This window comes from Phallusia mammillata, chromosome 4 (genome assembly GCF_965637545.1).
Source record: "Phallusia mammillata chromosome 4, kaPhaMamm4.hap1.1, whole genome shotgun sequence".
NCBI lineage: Eukaryota > Metazoa > Chordata > Ascidiacea > Phlebobranchia > Ascidiidae > Phallusia > Phallusia mammillata.
The window spans coordinates 17507595-17524488 of NC_137255.1; the positions used below are offsets into that span (position 1 = coordinate 17507595).

The following is a 16894-nucleotide window of genomic DNA, read 5'->3' on the forward strand; positions in this document are numbered from 1 at the left end:
TGCTGCAGTTTGTGCAACCCCTCTACAGACAGATTATGTTACGCCAGGCCTATTAAAAACGTCATTAGGAATCAATCAGGTCGGTCTTTCATGCATGCTTTTTACAAACACATAACAAACTAACAGATTGTATTTATCAAATATTTACTATCAAACCCCAACATAAAAATAAACATTTTGTGTGAATACAACATTAAATCGTCGTTAATTAAGTTATCAATAACTTTATACTTTTCTGTTCCTTTTTTAATAAATGCTGTTGCACCACAAAACAATCTCTACTGTCTTGAAAATTCTCGTGCTTAAAGAATGTTTTGGACCGCTGTGCCGTGCCACCAGAGTGTGCCGTTAAAAGGGCTACTGACAAGTGTTACGGGAAACATCTGTTTTTATCAGAATGCAACTGGCATCGCATGTTTGGCAGCTTTATATGGAAAAATGAGAGCTAGAACCTTACTGCTAACAATTAAGTTGCAAATGTGCCACAAGTATCAATAGGTTGGGAAGCACTTTGTTTAAAAAGGAAGCGGTGGATAATAAAATTGTGATACATATATAGTTATTATAAGTGGGGGTAATCCACCGCGACCCTCAGGTTGAGAATAACTGGTTTAGCTGATCGGGTTTAAATGAAACGTGTTGTTTCACACAGCATTAGTCGCTCGAGTGGTCTTTGGAGAAAAACCTGAAAAAAGTTGATTGTATTTAGCACAAATTTTATTTGTTGTCAGTGTTCATTCAACTGACCTTGTCGTTGACGAACTGGTGGGTGTTGTTTCGAATGACAAGCTTTGGCCATAAAGTTGTAAACTTCTGTCCGAAAGTGTCTGTCATAGACACTATACACTATAACATCAAGCAATCTGAACAAAAAATCACTTGCTTCCTAAACATGCCATTGACTGTAACATACACACTGTTAACTGGTAATTCATTACAATAAACGCCTAAAAAGATTTTTTGGTCTTACCCCGTGGAACAGCCTAAGTAGAAGCCGATGAAAAAGGGGACAGAAACAGAAGAACAGGTCAGGCTTCCATTATAAAATGAAATAAACACGCCAAGACCAGGCACTAAACAACAAATCAAATGAATTTTTAAATGCATAAATGTATATTTTTTACACTTACCTATGCCAGCTATAAAACTTATGTTCATTGATAACGTGATTCTAAACATCCAAAGGTGTTGTTTTAAGATTTTTGTTGTCGAATCTTCGCGCCTTAAAGCTCTTGCTGACCTTCTGACTTTGCAACACGCAAGATGAGTGGTTACTATGGTCGTTATGATCTAAAAATTGTTAAACCATCTCTATTTGTTTTCATATACATTTCAACGAAACGCCATCTACATTTGTTGTTGCGTATACATTTGAGTACAAATTCGCCTTACCATAAACAGACACGGACCAAAAAATAAGACCGCCATCGGAACTAATTCATAATAGAATAAAGAACTTTCTAGAAGAGCAAAGAAGTATTGGAACAGTGATGGGTGGTAAACGAAGTTGTTTGAACTGTGATTCCATGCTGTAAAATATTAAAAGGGCCTGAACAGTTGTTTATGTACCTCGGTAACTACCGACTTAAATCTTACCCATGACGGAAGCTGTAACCACTGAGATTACCCAGACAGCTGCAAGTTGCAAAATAGTTTGATTGGTCGTCACCTGGCGATATTTGAAGGGGAATTGAACTGCTAAAAATCGCTGAACGCTCATGTAAAGCAAATGATTTAAAGAAGAAGTAAAGATAAAAATCGTGAGGACTCCCAAAGCAGTCGCAAGCACACTTCGGCGAGAAAGTTCAACTTCCATGTAAAGATCGTACACTGTTGAATCTAGAGCTTTGATGAGATGAGGACAAGCAACAGCCAGCATGTTAAGTCCTGCAAATACACGAGTGCGTCACGAAAAAGGTGATAGAAAATATGATGAAAGAATAATGATTATGGTGTTTTGTAATTTAATCTTTAAGTTTTTTGTTAAGACAAATAAGTTGACCGAACATAAAAAGCCGAATGAAGTATGACGCGTTTAATTTGTATTTTAACGCACAGCCGCATAAATTTGTGTTTTTTTGTGCATAAAAATGTAGTGCAAAATGAGTTCTAGTGTGACACTAAAGCAGAGGTCCGCAAATAGTGGGTCGCGACCCAAATTTGGGTCGCGACACCTTCCAGTCTGGGTCGCGAAATATATTAAATTTCCCATGAATATAAGCATCGCATCTACATTATTAATGAATTTCGGCTATTTTTAACCTTTTCATTATTATTGCATTGTTACGTATGACTACGTAACTATGACATAAAGTATATGTAACAATGTAAAAAGTTAAGCGCACCTATGCAATCAAGCGTTTTCTGGTTAGCTGTGTTCTCAACACAGAGCTCATTTGTTAGAATAAATACGTTCGTTTACCTACTGTTTTATGTGAAAATAGCAACTGACAATAGCATAATAGCAGTATTAATATTGATATAGTTGATTAGTATTTTCCACAAACGTACATGCTAAAATGCTTGGGTCGCGAGAATTTAGAGCAATTTTGCAAAATGCTTGGGTCGCGAGAATTTAGAGCAATTTTGCAAAATGCTTGGGTCGCGAGAATTTAGAGCAAAGGATAAAAATGTTCTGGCCGCACTTTAAGTTATGCACACCTAACTTTGTGAGAGAGCCCAACGCTCCAGTAATAAGTGTAACCACCCTATGCTCACAAAGTTTTGAGTTCTCTGATTTTTTTTATGCTCAAATAGAGGCATTTGCTCCAACCTTAAATTGAAGTTAAAACGTAACTAAAAATAATTCAGTGGAACAGCAATGGGACAGGCTAGCGGCTCTCAAATTGAGGTTCGCAGTCCCTTTAGGGTCCGTGAAGCAATTTCGCGGGGACGACCAAGAAAACAAAACCAAGAGTGTTTACAAGTTGAGTGATTACTAGGCCAACTAAAAGTTACCTTTAATGAAATCTATCACAGCAAGTGACATTTTTGCGTAATCTCTTTTTGTTTTCTTCTTTTTTTCAATGCTTGCAGTGACCAGCAGCACAAGTATGTTGCCGATCACAGTAAGAACGCCCATAATGATGAGAAAGGATAGAATACCAGCTGCTGAAGATTTACTGTTAAGATACGATAGTTAAGTGAAAAAACGATTTTATTTTGTTTTTCTTGTAAGAATCAATATACGTAAGATTATGTCATGAAGAAAGCCTAAACTTTGCATTCTCACAGGGCTTAAACTCAAACTTACGTAACTTAATTATTTATTTGTTTAGAGTTATAAAAATCAGTTTATTATTTTTCTTCGTTTCCTAGCAAACTAATTTGCTGAATACCGTTCGAAGTCGTAAAGAGCACTTGTTTAAACTGACACTGGAATAGGGTTAGGAACTAAACGTAAGGTTAGAAAAGTTGTTTTATTGTCATTGTGAAATAAGTTGTATTCGCTTTTACGTCACTTATTAATATGCAGCAAAATTGGTCTGATGTGGTTGGTTACGTTAGTAGATTTCCTATTTAAATTGCATGGTCCGCACATGATCATGATTATACCTGGTTTTACCTGCAAGCCGGGCAATCTTTAAGCGGTGTTTTTTGACATTGGAAAATTGCATCCGATGAGCAAAAAGGTGGAAGTCCGCAGGGTGAGGCATTTCCAGTGACATTGTAGACTGCGGCTGTAGTTGTTTCCATATGAGTTGTTATGTCACTGTTACGAAATTCTAAACATTTCAAATAAAAAAAGCTGTGAACTTTTAATGTAATGAATCTACAAGCATAGTAAATCGTGTCGTATAGTTTAAGCTTTAATTTCACGATTAGATTTTGTCAAACCAAACGTAGTCTATTTAGCAAATAGATCACAATTTGTGTTAAATTTTAGTACTTCTTAGCGGAGTCGCTTATACACAAACTGCTACATAAGTCAAATCAAATTCCACGCATGTATAGTTTTAGTTGCTTTCTGATTACTGCTATGCCGCGGCAATCACGCGTGATAAATAATTTTGTCGTGTCAAGCAAGCCACAACTTCGCTAGGGATCTGAGGTGTTGAGTACTAACATAGGTCCTATACGTCACGCCACGTGCACATTGTCACTTGAAAAGGAAATAAACCGGAAACAAATCTTACATACCAAAATAAGCCAAAGTAAAAAATACACATCACGTTTCTTAAAATACACATACTCTTATCGACCACACGTTGCAACGATTATATCGCCCCGCACGCCCCCCAAAACTAAAAGTAAGACAGTTTTGTTTTGCTGTAATTGGTCGAGACATTCAGAGGGAATAAAATCAAGGTCATGCAAGGAAAAGGAAACTAATAAGAAATTACTTCCTTCCCATATGCGTTTGACCCCCCAAATTCACATTATTTTGGTTCAGGACTGAAACTGAGTGTTTGATTTGAGGTAGTCGCGCCGCGGCTTGAGGTACTCGTCGCCATGGGTTATCTTACATTAATCCGCCATGCTGTTTACTTTTCAAGTGGCTACGATATAAATCCCTCAGATCTTATAAATGCCTAACATTATATACCGTAAGTAACGGTATGACAACTTACTTGAACAACGATATTTATTTTCGCTTGGACTGAACAATAATATTCAAGTGTAATTGACAACTTTAGTTACAAGCCAAACCTTAAACCCAAAATTCTTAGTATAAGCAAAAAACTTGACCTGCCTTAGATATACTGTAAATGCACCACGACACAATCTCTCTGGTAAACGTAGACAACAGATACGCAAATCAATTTTTCGTGCACTCAGACTGGCACTACGGACGTAACAACAAAGCAATTCGGGCTTAAAAGAAGCTGAATCGAGACTTTGGTGGCTTGGGAAAAAACGCTGTGGTGGGTGGAAAGCAGAAATTAGGTAATAAAGTTAAATTCTCCACATAATTCTTGCTATTGATCTGGCATTTTGGCGACATGTAGTGGAAATTTTATCAAACCATAATCCCGATTTACTCATAAAAATTACCACCTTTTTTCCACTCCAGTGAATACAAACCTGCTGTTACATTACAACAATTTAAATAGAAACAAGATAAATGTAATAATGCTATTATAGTAACGAATAATGGTTGAGAATACTACGGTTGGGTGATTGTTTTTGTGCTGTTCTGCCGTTGTTTTCTTTCACCAAGCGAAAAAAAACTCAACTCAACATAACCGCCAAGGATAAATTTTGTCAAAACAGTCGATTAAAAACCGGAAGTTTGCAAAAAAGGGCTTGAGGTGAATTGTACGCTAAATACCTTTTCCCATGCCGTTGGTTTAAAAATTGCTCAGGCCAACAGGGCTGACTTCGTTAAGTAATACTTTTGACCAACTCTATTACTTAAAAAACATGGAGTGCAATCAAAATCAATTCGTAAAAACCGGTGTTACAGCAAAAACAAACCTTACCGCATTTTCATTTGCAAAAAACAGTTAGTGCATAAATCTGGATTGATAAAAAGCATCTGAGGCAGCAGACACCTTTGTACCTTTAATTTATAGCCACTTCAAAACAGTTTTATCAGTGGTAAATGCTCAACATTTCCTGCTATGCAATTCTGATAACTTACACTGGTTCTCTACAATGTAAGGTAAACCTAAGGTAGCGTGATTTGAAACACTGTGTTACTTGACAAATTGATGTTTGTGTGGCAACGACAACAAAGTCATTTGCTGAAAGTGACATACTTCCGACAGAGAAATATGAATCAAACAGACAGTAATGCGCGTTTTTTTAATATTTTTTTCCAAAAAGAAGCAAAGATTTTAATGTAAGACAATGTTACATATTTGGAAACCGACTCGATCTTAAACGATTATACGCAGCGATCTGTAATCTGTGTGTCAAGACTTTTCGAGGGTAGAGCTACTAACACTGAGCATAGGCTGGGGCCCGGTCAGGGAATTTCTGGTAGGTGGCGCAACGGAGCATAGGCGTTTACCGTATTTATTCGACTATAAGCCGCCCTCGATTGTAAGCCGCATGTTGAGGTGTTAAAAAAATAATGTAAGCCGCCCTCGATTGTAAGCCGCACGCTGGAATTTAAGATACGATTGTTTCTTAATACATCTTTCTGTTGTTATATGGTATGACTATTTGTCCATATCTGTAAGTTACGTTGATAACTGTACCCAAAAGAACGTATAGTCTGTACACGCATACATGTTTTGAACCCTAAATAATTTCGATTGTAAGCCGCACAAACGGAAGCTAAAAAACAATATAACCTGCGGCTTACTATCGAGAAAATACGGTATGGTGCTGACTCAGCAATTTGGGTTTATGGTAAGAATGATTGCTGAGTCAGCACCATAAACACCTATGCTCCGTTGCGCCACCTACCAAACCCGGCCTCAGCCTATGCTCAGTGTTAGTAGCTCAACCCTTTTCGCGCTGCTGTATATACTTCCCAGCAACTTCTTCAAGCTATCGTTGTGTTATCTTTGTTGTTAAGGTAAAATACATGTTCATTCCGTTTGCCCAAAACAACACGAAGAGATTTGACATTGACAAAGCAAACTTGTAAATTTCAAGCAAAAAGCAATTATGCGTAACAGACAGATAAACAATTCGTTGCATAAGCGTGTGATCAAGATACTAGTTTCACGATGTAAAAAGCCACCATGTTTGAAGCAATACACGTGTATTACAGTATTGGCTTCATGTTTTTCAACACTGAAGTTAACTGCCCAAAACGAGCAATAAGTTATGCCAGGAGGGCAGTAACAAATAGCAAAACAAACGTGGAACCGTAAAACGTTATGAGTACGTTTTATTGAAAATCTCCTGTACGTAATGTCCCACCGTCATCCCCTTTAAGTCGTTGGGGGATAGGTTTAACAGCGTGACGTTGTTGTTGGCAAGGTCCTCCTTAACGACGGTCTCGGCGATAGGTAAGTCTTCAGAAGGGTGGACAAAAAAAGCTATGGATCGTCGAGTCGCATTCCGTTGTGCGGGATCCTTAGGCGCTAGTATTCTATGCGGCTGTAATTTAAAAAACAAAAATATAAAAACAGTTGGCATTTAAACTGATTAGCTAATAAATGAGAACGAAAAAAAACAACAACTTTGTCTTGCATTGGGCGGGAATATGAATCACTCCAACAAACCCAGTACGTTACAACATTTGACTAATCGTCAGCTTCGCAATAATTCATAGTACGACAGGCCTATTAAAGGCGTCGTGCCGGATCAGCCGGTCAGCAAGCATTTCCATGTGACATGGCTTAGGCTAGAAAAACCTGCGGTGGATTCGAACCCACAACTGGAGTCTGGCGTACTATGATTTCGATATGAGTGTGTCGTGATCTCTGGTCTGCATTAACGCTTCAGGACTGATCCCAGTTATGAAATAATGTTCATCTTAACTTTGCAATATAATTACGGTCCTTCTACAATCTACATAAATTGAAACAACTCATCAACCTAACGCAAATTATCTGATTTAAAAGTGTTTCTGCTTAACAGTGCAATCCAAAACACAAAAATGTTAGGGTAGTAAGAGGTAGACAGAAAAACACTTGCAGTTATTTTTAGTGATGGGACGGGTACCCGGTACTCGGTATCGAACGATTTCAGTGGTATCGATACTCGTATTCGAAATTTTTTGTCTCAGTTTTCGATATCAACGTGCGAGTAGCGAAGGTCGAATTACACCATAAGAATATGGGCAACTTTATGCCAATATTTGCTTCGGACAGCATAAGACTGGAAAAAAGTTCCGCCAGGTTACGTATATTTTTTTCACTATCGTATGGAGATTACAGTTTTCTGCATGTGTGTCTGTACGCCTGTACCCCGGCCATGGCAGATAAATTAGCCAGTGATATACAACTAAGTACAACACTGTACTTATTAAGTACTCGGTATCGAAGGTATGTACATGTGGTACTCGTACTCCGTATTGGTACTCGCTTCAAAACCTGGTATCGTCCCATCACTAGTTATTTTTTGCACACAAGTTTCCTTTTCATGAATACTTAAACCCACCGTGGATCGCAATTTGCCACCCGTCCAGTACTGAAGAATATCTGCAACATTTATAAGCACCGAGTCTTTGATCGGCACAGCTTCTATGTAATCTCCCTCGCAAGTCTTAATCTGCAAAAGTGGGGGAATTATTGACAACGCCAATGCAGTGGCGACGTGGCGCACCAGGTCAATTTATTAAAATTCGTTACCAAAAATATTTAAATTCCAAATGGAAAAGCAGAGCAAACCATATTTTCTGATCATGAGTATTTAAGGTTTTGAGCTCAGGGTCACATTAAAAACAATTAGTATTTTTTTACCATTACTACAGTTATGACCCCATTAAACGACAAATGAATTTTATGACCATCAGTATGGCCAGCGTTATTGTTTAATGGACTACGAAAAAGGACAAGCAGTATGGTTTCGTTGATGACGTTGATAAAAAGCAAACGTTTTTTGCCATCAGTATAGTTTAAAAGACAGCGTGAAAGGCCACATCGTTAAAGGTCAAATAACTTTTGGACATCATGACTACGTAAAAAACAAAATTATTTTTTTTTTTTACGGTAAGTATGGTATAATTGACAACGTTAAAGAAGAAACATTAATTGGGATTTTAGAAAGGACCCCGTCGATCGAATATTCCGGAAATGTGCATAGTTACCTTTTGAAATTATAAAATAAAAAAGTGACGCATGTAGGCTATGCCATAAAAAAACATAAGGCGTGTACAGGAAGTTAGTAGCTTCCATAAAAAATTTGACAAAAATATAAATATACATGACAAACCGTTTCTCAATATGTTGCACTGGTAACCTATATTGTAGTGTACTTTAATGAACACATATGTATGTAAGATATTTTAACATACTTGCAAACCACCAACTTGGTCCTGAAAAAGCAATGTCAGCGATCCATAATCTGTGTGTTCAAGTAAGCGAACTTGATCAGCCATTAGTTCACCGGTTATTGGCGGATATCTCAAACACCTTAAAGACGAGTGGTTATTGGGTTCCAGAATGGTGCTGTGCAAGTTGGCCAGATGCTTTGAATTCTGCCACGAAATTAAGCAACACTAACGTTTAAAAGTTTCTGTTTGATGTACATGATTGATAACACTGTGCACTGCGTTAAAAAGTGATTTGAATTGTCTGTTTTGTTTACACAAGGTTTGTATAACAGGTTTGCATTTGGTGGTTTTGTTATTGTCGTGCCATATCACCTTTTCATCACAACAATGGTACCATTGTTTATTACGCAACTGCTTCAACGTACATCACAGTGTCGATTTCATTGCCGAGATTACATAATATAAAATCAACGCAACAGCTCGTCCAGCCGTGGCTTAAAAATGCGCTTAACATCCTTACATTAAGCATCTGTTTTCACTTTGAAGTTTTTTTTACTGCTGTTGTATGGCTATGCGGTCACAAGTCCATTTTGTTTGTTATTAATCTCACAGTACTTACTGGCAGCTGCAGGGCGTGCGAAAGCGACTCTAATATTCTCAATGCCAAGGCTTTACAATCCTTCATAAAACCAACAGTGGTTGTAGAAAAGCCGGGTACAAGATCATCCGGCCATTTTACACTTTCATCGGTTACAACTCTACCAGAAATGTTGAAAGACTCCTTGTAGTCGCCAGGTTTGTCTAAAACTAATCTACAATTTGTCAAAACAACCATTAGTGTTATTTTCGGACCATGACTTTGCACCTTTAAACGACTAGGTGTTAGGCATGTGATCACTCGCCTGTAAGGGAAGGAATATTGTACATGACAAAATAAGGCACAAATGAATACCGTTAAACCTAACGACGACAAAAGGTAACATGAGCTGGTAGTAAACGAACACAACCGTACAGAGAGTGAAATTACAACGCATTTAGACACAGCTTACATGCCTTCGGGGAATTTAAACGAACGCTACTGCCAATTCACAATCTATAGTTACTGGGGCGTTTCGTGTATCATTGCCCTAAGGCCTGACCGTGTGGTTAACAATGTGCATCATACAGTGAACTTTAGAAAATTCGCGTTCCCAAACGTTTTCTGACTCGACCTAATTTAAAAAAAATTTAATCTAATTTACAGCACCCCATGGTGGGTATGCATTTTTATCTATAAAAGAGTGAAGCTTTTTGAAAATCAAGTTTTCATGAAACTTACTGTGTGTTAGTTAACAAATTGAAACAAACAATTGTGATAACCACTCAACAGTATAAACTTGTGGAAGAATAACGTCTACAAGACATAGGTAAAAAGAGGGTGTTTTCATTCCAAAAAAGAAGACCCAAAAGAGTTTTGAGGTGACCAACTTTTAGTCCAGGCCCATACTGGAAAACACTCTGTTGGGGTATGTTGCCTATTGAGGCAGTAGTAACTTAGATGTACATCGGTCAGCAACTACATTTAACTCACCGTTCTTTTGCCATGCCATCATATCCAAAGTTTTTTACATGGTTCCGGGCATACTTTAACTTTTCTTCTGCAGTTTTTGTGAAAAAATCCCCCGTAATATTGTTTACCTCATCAACAGCTGAACTGTGGAGAGAAAAGTAAGAAACTGTTTGTGTGGAGCTCAAAAAGCCAAATTCTCTTTATCCAACTATGCAATGAAAGATGTGATATGTGTATCCAGTGGTGTAAATAAATGTACCCTGAACAATATTTATTTATTGTGTGATTTTGTCCTGTGTTGTTGGAAGCCTATGTGCATTTTGCTCATATTAGGTCACTGTTAAAGTTCTAGCACCTTATTTTTTGATTATAATGGACTTCATCAGTTCAAACAACACAATTTTAAAAATGTAAATAATTTGTAAATAAGTTTAAAAAAAGTTGAAGCGACGTTTCAAACAGTTTTATTACTGTGTCACACAGCTGTGGATTCAACAAGGAACCCACCGGCAAACACCAGGAAGAGTAACTAGCACATGATAAATGACTCCCTGTCAAACAACAGGATGCTGTTAACTCAAAATGTTACAGCACATACCTAAATTATTTTATTGTCATTTACAATGTATTACTTAAAACTGCAAGCAACCTTTCTTACATAGTGTGATCAAACTATTCCACAAAAAGCTTTTTTTTAAAAAAAATGCACACTGTTTAAAATTAGGTTAATTCACATTACTGTAGCACAATTTGTCAAGTACCTTGAAATTCCAGTGTTAACCAAATATACAAAGCCGATTTTTTCAAATGCATTGCATATCTGTTGTCCGATGTGTTGAGTATCCTCTTCACCAATCGTTGAATGATGAATTCCACACCTTTCAAAGTCAACAATTGGTATTTGGTGCATATTTATACTCATCTAATTAAAATTCTTGGGATCTAGAAAAGAAATATATGGTTTAACAAATGACCTTTCTTGATAAAATGACTAGTGTACTGTGTACCAATGAAACACAACCGCATTGACTGCTACAAAAGTCACACCAAGTTATCGTCACCATGTGTCTTTAAGTCAATGGTTATGTTTACATAACTGTGCAGCATGCAGCTATGCTGTATTGGCGGCATGCAATTTACAAAACATTTTTCTGAGCTCCACTACATCTTTCATATTTCCGCAGCGTATTGTTTTAGCGCGTTTGTATCCCTATAATTTTGTAACCAGCAAAACAACCACAGCAGACGTAACAACAACCGAAAGTTTAGTTTTACTTCCCCTCTGTCTGTCATCTGTCAAGTGATAGTAAGTTAGTAATCGATGCACGCGCAGCTCTGAAATAGTTGTATACTAAAGGCGGAATTTTATGCATTTAACAGTAAATGAAAACAAAAAAGTGACGTATACGAACAAACGTGCATCACAACTAATTTTTGTTGCGTCATGTTTGCGTGCAGCTATTACCTCACAGCAGATCAGGTTGACTAAATACCGATAAAGGGCGTAAAGAGGGCAGTTATTTACAATAACATGGAGACAGGGATAGGGTTGGGGACTGGATTTAACATAAAGGGCTAGTTTTTTAAGTTGATATAAATGTTATTATCTACCGGCTACTGTGAGTTCTTTCGTTAGTAGCTCCACCGTCATACGTGTCGAATTACGAGTGCATGACCTTTGACCGACCATGACCATTCAAAGGGGATTTCCCAACTTTCATCAAAACATTTAACAGCAGAGCGAAAAATATTGAGAATTTGAGAAAATACCACTGATGCCGTTGCTTGAATCACCGCCGATGCGTTGCTTCATGTTATATGAGACGTTTAACACAACAACACTACGCTTTGCACGACAGTCATTAAACGAATGATGTCAACATAAATCATGATAAAGGAGCAAGCTTAAAGAGTTTCTAGTATAGCATTAACAGTATATATCGCGGCGACATACACCTTTGCTTTGTTTCACCAGTTTGTATGTGTAAATAACAAAAGTATGTCTGAAGATTTAAACTCGGAAGTTCAAGCAAAGGAAAGATGGAAGGAAGCAGCGGAGAATGTGGACACTGTTGCATCTTTATTGAAAATTCTCCAGTCTCCCAAAGGTATTTTGGCAGCTAAAACTATACATTTTGCAAGTAACATATCAGACACAAGACGTAAACTATTTCAAATTTTGTTTGTGAACATTACAGACAAAACATTGATAAAGGTTTCTGCTACAAACAATCTCCATGTTCAGAAAACCATCAAAAAGTTGCAAGAGTAAGTCAGTAAACTGTTATTTTACAAAAACAACAACATTTTAACCAATTTTTTTGTTTGTAAGTTTATATTATGGGAACTTCAGTACATGAAAAGTGCAAATGTGGTAAATGAAAGTTTGTGTTTGTAGGGCCAAAGGACACAAAGAATTTACTGAAAAGGACATTGAAGTGTTAAACAAGCGCTTCATGCAAGGACATGTACCAAGGTACAGAAAACATATTGTTGAGTGTGAGGAAAGTGATGATGACGATGATGATGACAAAATCAACATTGCCCTTTTCAACAATAGTGAGAATTTAGGATATATTAAAAAGGTATGTAAAATATCAAAAAGAATATGTCAAAAAGGTATGACCTATTGTTTTGACAACTTTATTATTACCTGCATAATTGTGTATATTTTTAAATAACGTTGGCCATATGCTTGTTCAGTGTTTTTTTTATGGTGTTTTGGGGGACCAAAACGGTAAATTTCTCTAGCATTTCCCAAAATTTGAAATATGGCTATTTTTTGGTATTTAAATGAAACACTTGCGGTCTCCTAAAACTACTTAGCGGTCACCCAAACCAAACCTTAAAAAAACCTGTCTTGTTCATGAGGCATTAGGCTTTGGGTATTCAACTTGGTAACATTAACAGTCACACCAGGACTAAAAAATGTAGTTGCCTTCTGCCTCATACCTTTCATCTGTGGAATGGTTTTCTCATAAAATTATATGCATATTTGTCTCCAAATGGCATTTCTTTAAAACAGCAACATCAATTTTTGTTATTGGACACCTAAATTTCAGTTAAACAGTATTCTTTTCATTTGGTTACTTGCATTTCTGAATTTTGCTCAACCAAATTTCTTACAACACTTTTTAAAACACTATTTTAAAATGATAAGCTATACTGCCATAAACATTAAAAACTACAACATTACTCCTCTGCTAAACCTTACCAACATTCTTACTGCATATTTCAATGCTGACAAAATATTTTTTAGGCCGTGAACTTCCAAGTCCAAGTACTCAGCCAAGCTCACAACTATGTTTTGAAGTATGTCACAAAAATGGGGTACAGTTGGTTTTTATCATTGATTCCCGCCAACCAAATCTACACACTGGCTCTATTTTTGTTGTACTCCTATGTCCTGAATGCTTCCTTCCTAATGGTCTTCATACCATTGCTATTGTCACTTTCATCTATGCTGGTGATTATTGTGTCATCATTTCGGATACTTAGAGGTACAAACTGATTTTTGCAATATCACCTAAATTGGTTATAAGCTTGTTAAATGCAAGATATATATATATCCCTAACTTGAGTTTGTAATCTCATGATTACAGAGTTGCAATTTGGTATAATCTGGTACATGCTGTGCACATTAAGTAAGATGTGTTGAAAAACTATTTATATCTTCCTTTGATTTTATAACTCATCTTGATTTTGCACATCAGTTTTTTTACCATTTTTTTTTAATAATAAAGTATTTGTTTTTATTTAGGTCAAAGGCGATTTAAAGAGTTTCTTGCCTGGTCGGACTTGCTTTTGTCTATTGATGCATCTATGGATGTTGAAAAAGCTGAGGATAATTATTTCAAAAATCACATTTCTCCTATATTAGCACTTCCACCAGCTATTGTTATTCTGGTCATGACATTTTCGGTTGAAATTTCTCTTGTCTCCAAAGCTCCTTTAGCTTTGCTTTCTTTAGGCTTTTTTGTAACTTGTGTTTGGTCAATGAACCGACTTGATGACAAGTTATATTGCCTTGGGCTTGGCAGTTTTATAATGTCAACGTTTCTTGGTGAATGGGACCGAACATCAGAAAATTTTGACAAATTTGCCTTGTTCCAAATTCCAGTGCCAGGAATAAATGGTTTTCTGATCAATGTAAGCTTAAGTGGAGCCCTTCGACTTGTTTCAATTGCAATGCTTCTGAAAATGCCTTTCCAGAAAAAATACAGATGCCACAAAGTTGCCTTTATACAATATTGTGTACCACTTTTGGTAACTGCCATGTGGTGGGATTTCTTTGCTTACTTTTTTAGCCAAAGCTCATGGTCTGGTTTAGGACAAAGCATTGCTCTCTTTTTTGTCACAATTGTGTCTGTACCGGTAGCAGCATTAGTCTTCTTGGCTGCTTTGATTCGAACAATAGCCAGCCTTAATGTCACCTTCTTAGCTGTAACTATACTTCTATTGGTTGCCTCAGGTTTTTTGATAAAAATGTCAAAAAACAATGTCAACTTTACTCAAAAACTCCAAGGCCTCAATCTTGGCCCTTCTCTTAAATTGCTGCTGTATATTCTCGTTTTGGTGTTTGGGCTTGCTGCTTATGTGACTTTGCGACCTTTAGGTCTGCAGATTAAAGAGTCTACTCTCCAAGAGCAAGAATATGGTGCAGTGTGTCTTTCAAACATGATAAAAAGCAATGACAAACTTCAGCAGCAAAAACTCTGCCATGAACTAAATGGACACCATATAACCAACTGGAGTGGAATTGTCAAGGACATAAAAATTCTCTCCATAGAAAACAAGGCAAGCATGATTTAATAAAATGTAAAAGGCTACATCAAAACAACTAAGAGTTTATTCATTGCAGGTTGAATCAGTGGCTAATGTTCTACCTACTTTTGCTGCCAATGGGTTGGCTTGCATGTATGGTGAACGCTACCCAGAAGAATGTGATGATGATAATACGCTTTTGTGTGCCATGGCTAAAGTTAGTCAAAGGCCATGTCACCTACAAAAGTACAACCGTTATAAGTTTGTTGTGACTGTCCAGTGTGGAGAAAGCGAAACCTTTTCACTTCAGTTAGATGCTGGCCATTCTTATCAGGTAACAGGATAACAGTTATTGTTGATAAAAAATATTGTTGATTTTGTTTCTTAAAGTCATGACCTGCTTGCATTTATCACGTTTTTTAATTTTTTTCAGGCCAAGCTTTCCAAGCTGTCAATTGGGGAAGAAGTCATTTTCAGTGGCATTCTAAATGCTGACACCCGACACGTTGCACTTAACAGTTTAAACTCCAAAGATTCTTTGGATGTGATCAGCATGACAGAAAAAGAGCAAAGCGTGTTGTCTCTCATTGATGATGCTTGGAAAGTTCTTTTCCGCTTTGTTTTTTCACCTGTAATCATTGCAGTTTGATTTGTAGCAGTTATTTACAATATTTACACATATGCATTGCACAAGGGGCCTTGTATGCACATTTTGCCACTTTTTTAATCATTGTACATTACAGATTATGTTTTGCTTCCCTTCTGTGATACAACTGTTCTAACCATGGTACATTACTTTGCACTTGCCATGCCTGATTATGTTCCTATTTTTTGGTTGATTTTTTTCTTGCCTTTGCACGTATGATGTAGAAGTAGAACATTGTCAAGGAACTAAAGTATGTATTTTCGAACATATATACAATGATTGTATGAAGTGATGTTACAGACGATATATATGGCTTTGTATTGGTTATAGATTTAGGTAACATATAAATGTGAAACACACATACAGTTATATGCACAAATACCACTCTTAACACATTTATTTGTGTATAATTTACATACTTGTTTGAATACTGTTATGCCCAGGATGTTTGCATGATTTTTGCAGTAGTGTGTTGAGTTGTTCTAAATGCTGTTCTACTTGGATTATTAGTTTGAACAAAAAAATATGTTTAATTGTTGTTTTGAATGAATAAATGCTTTTTTGCGGTTGAACAAAAACTGAACTAAAAGTCCTCTGAAACGCATTGGGTTTCAAGGCAGATATTGGCACTTTAACTTTACTTTAACTTTACACAACTTTACCGGCATTTGTGTGCACACCTAGAAATACCACGAATAAGACTTTGTTGCCTTCCTATTAATATATTTATTGCGAAAGCTTTTTTGCGTGTAGGTATTATTCAGCCAGTTTGCCGAGACATACTAAGGCGCTCTGTTAAGCATGACCACAATAAGTATGCGTGACCTTGCTTGTGAATTGAATGTCGCAAAGGGCTCTTCGACTAAGGCCCCAAGAGAGAGGAGTGCAGCCGATGCGCCGCACCAGGACCCAATATCAAAACTGAAATAGCCAAATGCGGGTCAACATTTATAAAAATGCAGTTTATTTGTAGATAATAGCAACAGCCACTTTGCGTGCGGTCAATGTTTTGATTGATTTGGCAATAATGCCGAATATTCGGTTTCGGTCAGAGCCTAATTTAGCCGATTTGGTACATTACTAGTTGTTGTGTCTG

General features: G+C 36.9%; 3 protein-coding genes across 4 annotated transcripts; 1 reads left to right on the top strand and 2 right to left on the bottom strand.

Annotated features, from left to right (window-relative positions):
- Window positions 1–175: 175 nt before the first annotated feature.
- LOC145224557 (adenosine receptor A3-like) lies at window positions 176–3719 on the bottom strand. Its single transcript, XM_080091090.1, has 8 exons — window positions 3566–3719; window positions 2959–3122; window positions 1597–1887; window positions 1393–1529; window positions 1131–1290; window positions 971–1073; window positions 748–863; window positions 176–685 (listed from the first exon to the last, which is right to left on the bottom strand). Exons 1-8 carry the CDS (start codon window positions 3694–3696, stop codon window positions 645–647), a joined length of 1143 nt encoding a protein of 380 aa, XP_079947216.1. The 5' UTR covers window positions 3697–3719; the 3' UTR covers window positions 176–644.
- Window positions 3720–5734: 2015 nt separating this feature from the next.
- LOC145224358 (uncharacterized) lies at window positions 5735–11353 on the bottom strand. Of its 2 annotated transcripts, XM_080090834.1 has the most exons (6): window positions 11150–11352; window positions 10410–10532; window positions 9459–9651; window positions 8861–9043; window positions 8005–8115; window positions 5735–6999 (listed from the first exon to the last, which is right to left on the bottom strand). In XM_080090834.1, exons 1-6 carry the CDS (start codon window positions 11308–11310, stop codon window positions 6775–6777), a joined length of 996 nt encoding a protein of 331 aa, XP_079946960.1. In that variant the 5' UTR covers window positions 11311–11352; the 3' UTR covers window positions 5735–6774. The 2 variants fall into 2 exon arrangements, with proteins under 2 accessions (XP_079946960.1, XP_079946961.1); XM_080090835.1 differs by lacking the exon at window positions 8861–9043 and having other exon boundaries at window positions 11150–11353.
- Window positions 11354–12046: 693 nt separating this feature from the next.
- On the top strand, window positions 12047–16540 carry LOC145224443 (wolframin-like). The gene is made up of 7 exons (XM_080090931.1): window positions 12047–12496; window positions 12587–12656; window positions 12787–12973; window positions 13648–13888; window positions 14149–15185; window positions 15250–15486; window positions 15586–16540. The coding sequence occupies exons 1-7, from the start codon at window positions 12388–12390 to the stop codon at window positions 15799–15801; spliced, it is 2097 nt and encodes a 698-aa protein (XP_079947057.1). The 5' UTR covers window positions 12047–12387; the 3' UTR covers window positions 15802–16540.
- Window positions 16541–16894: the final 354 nt, after the last annotated feature.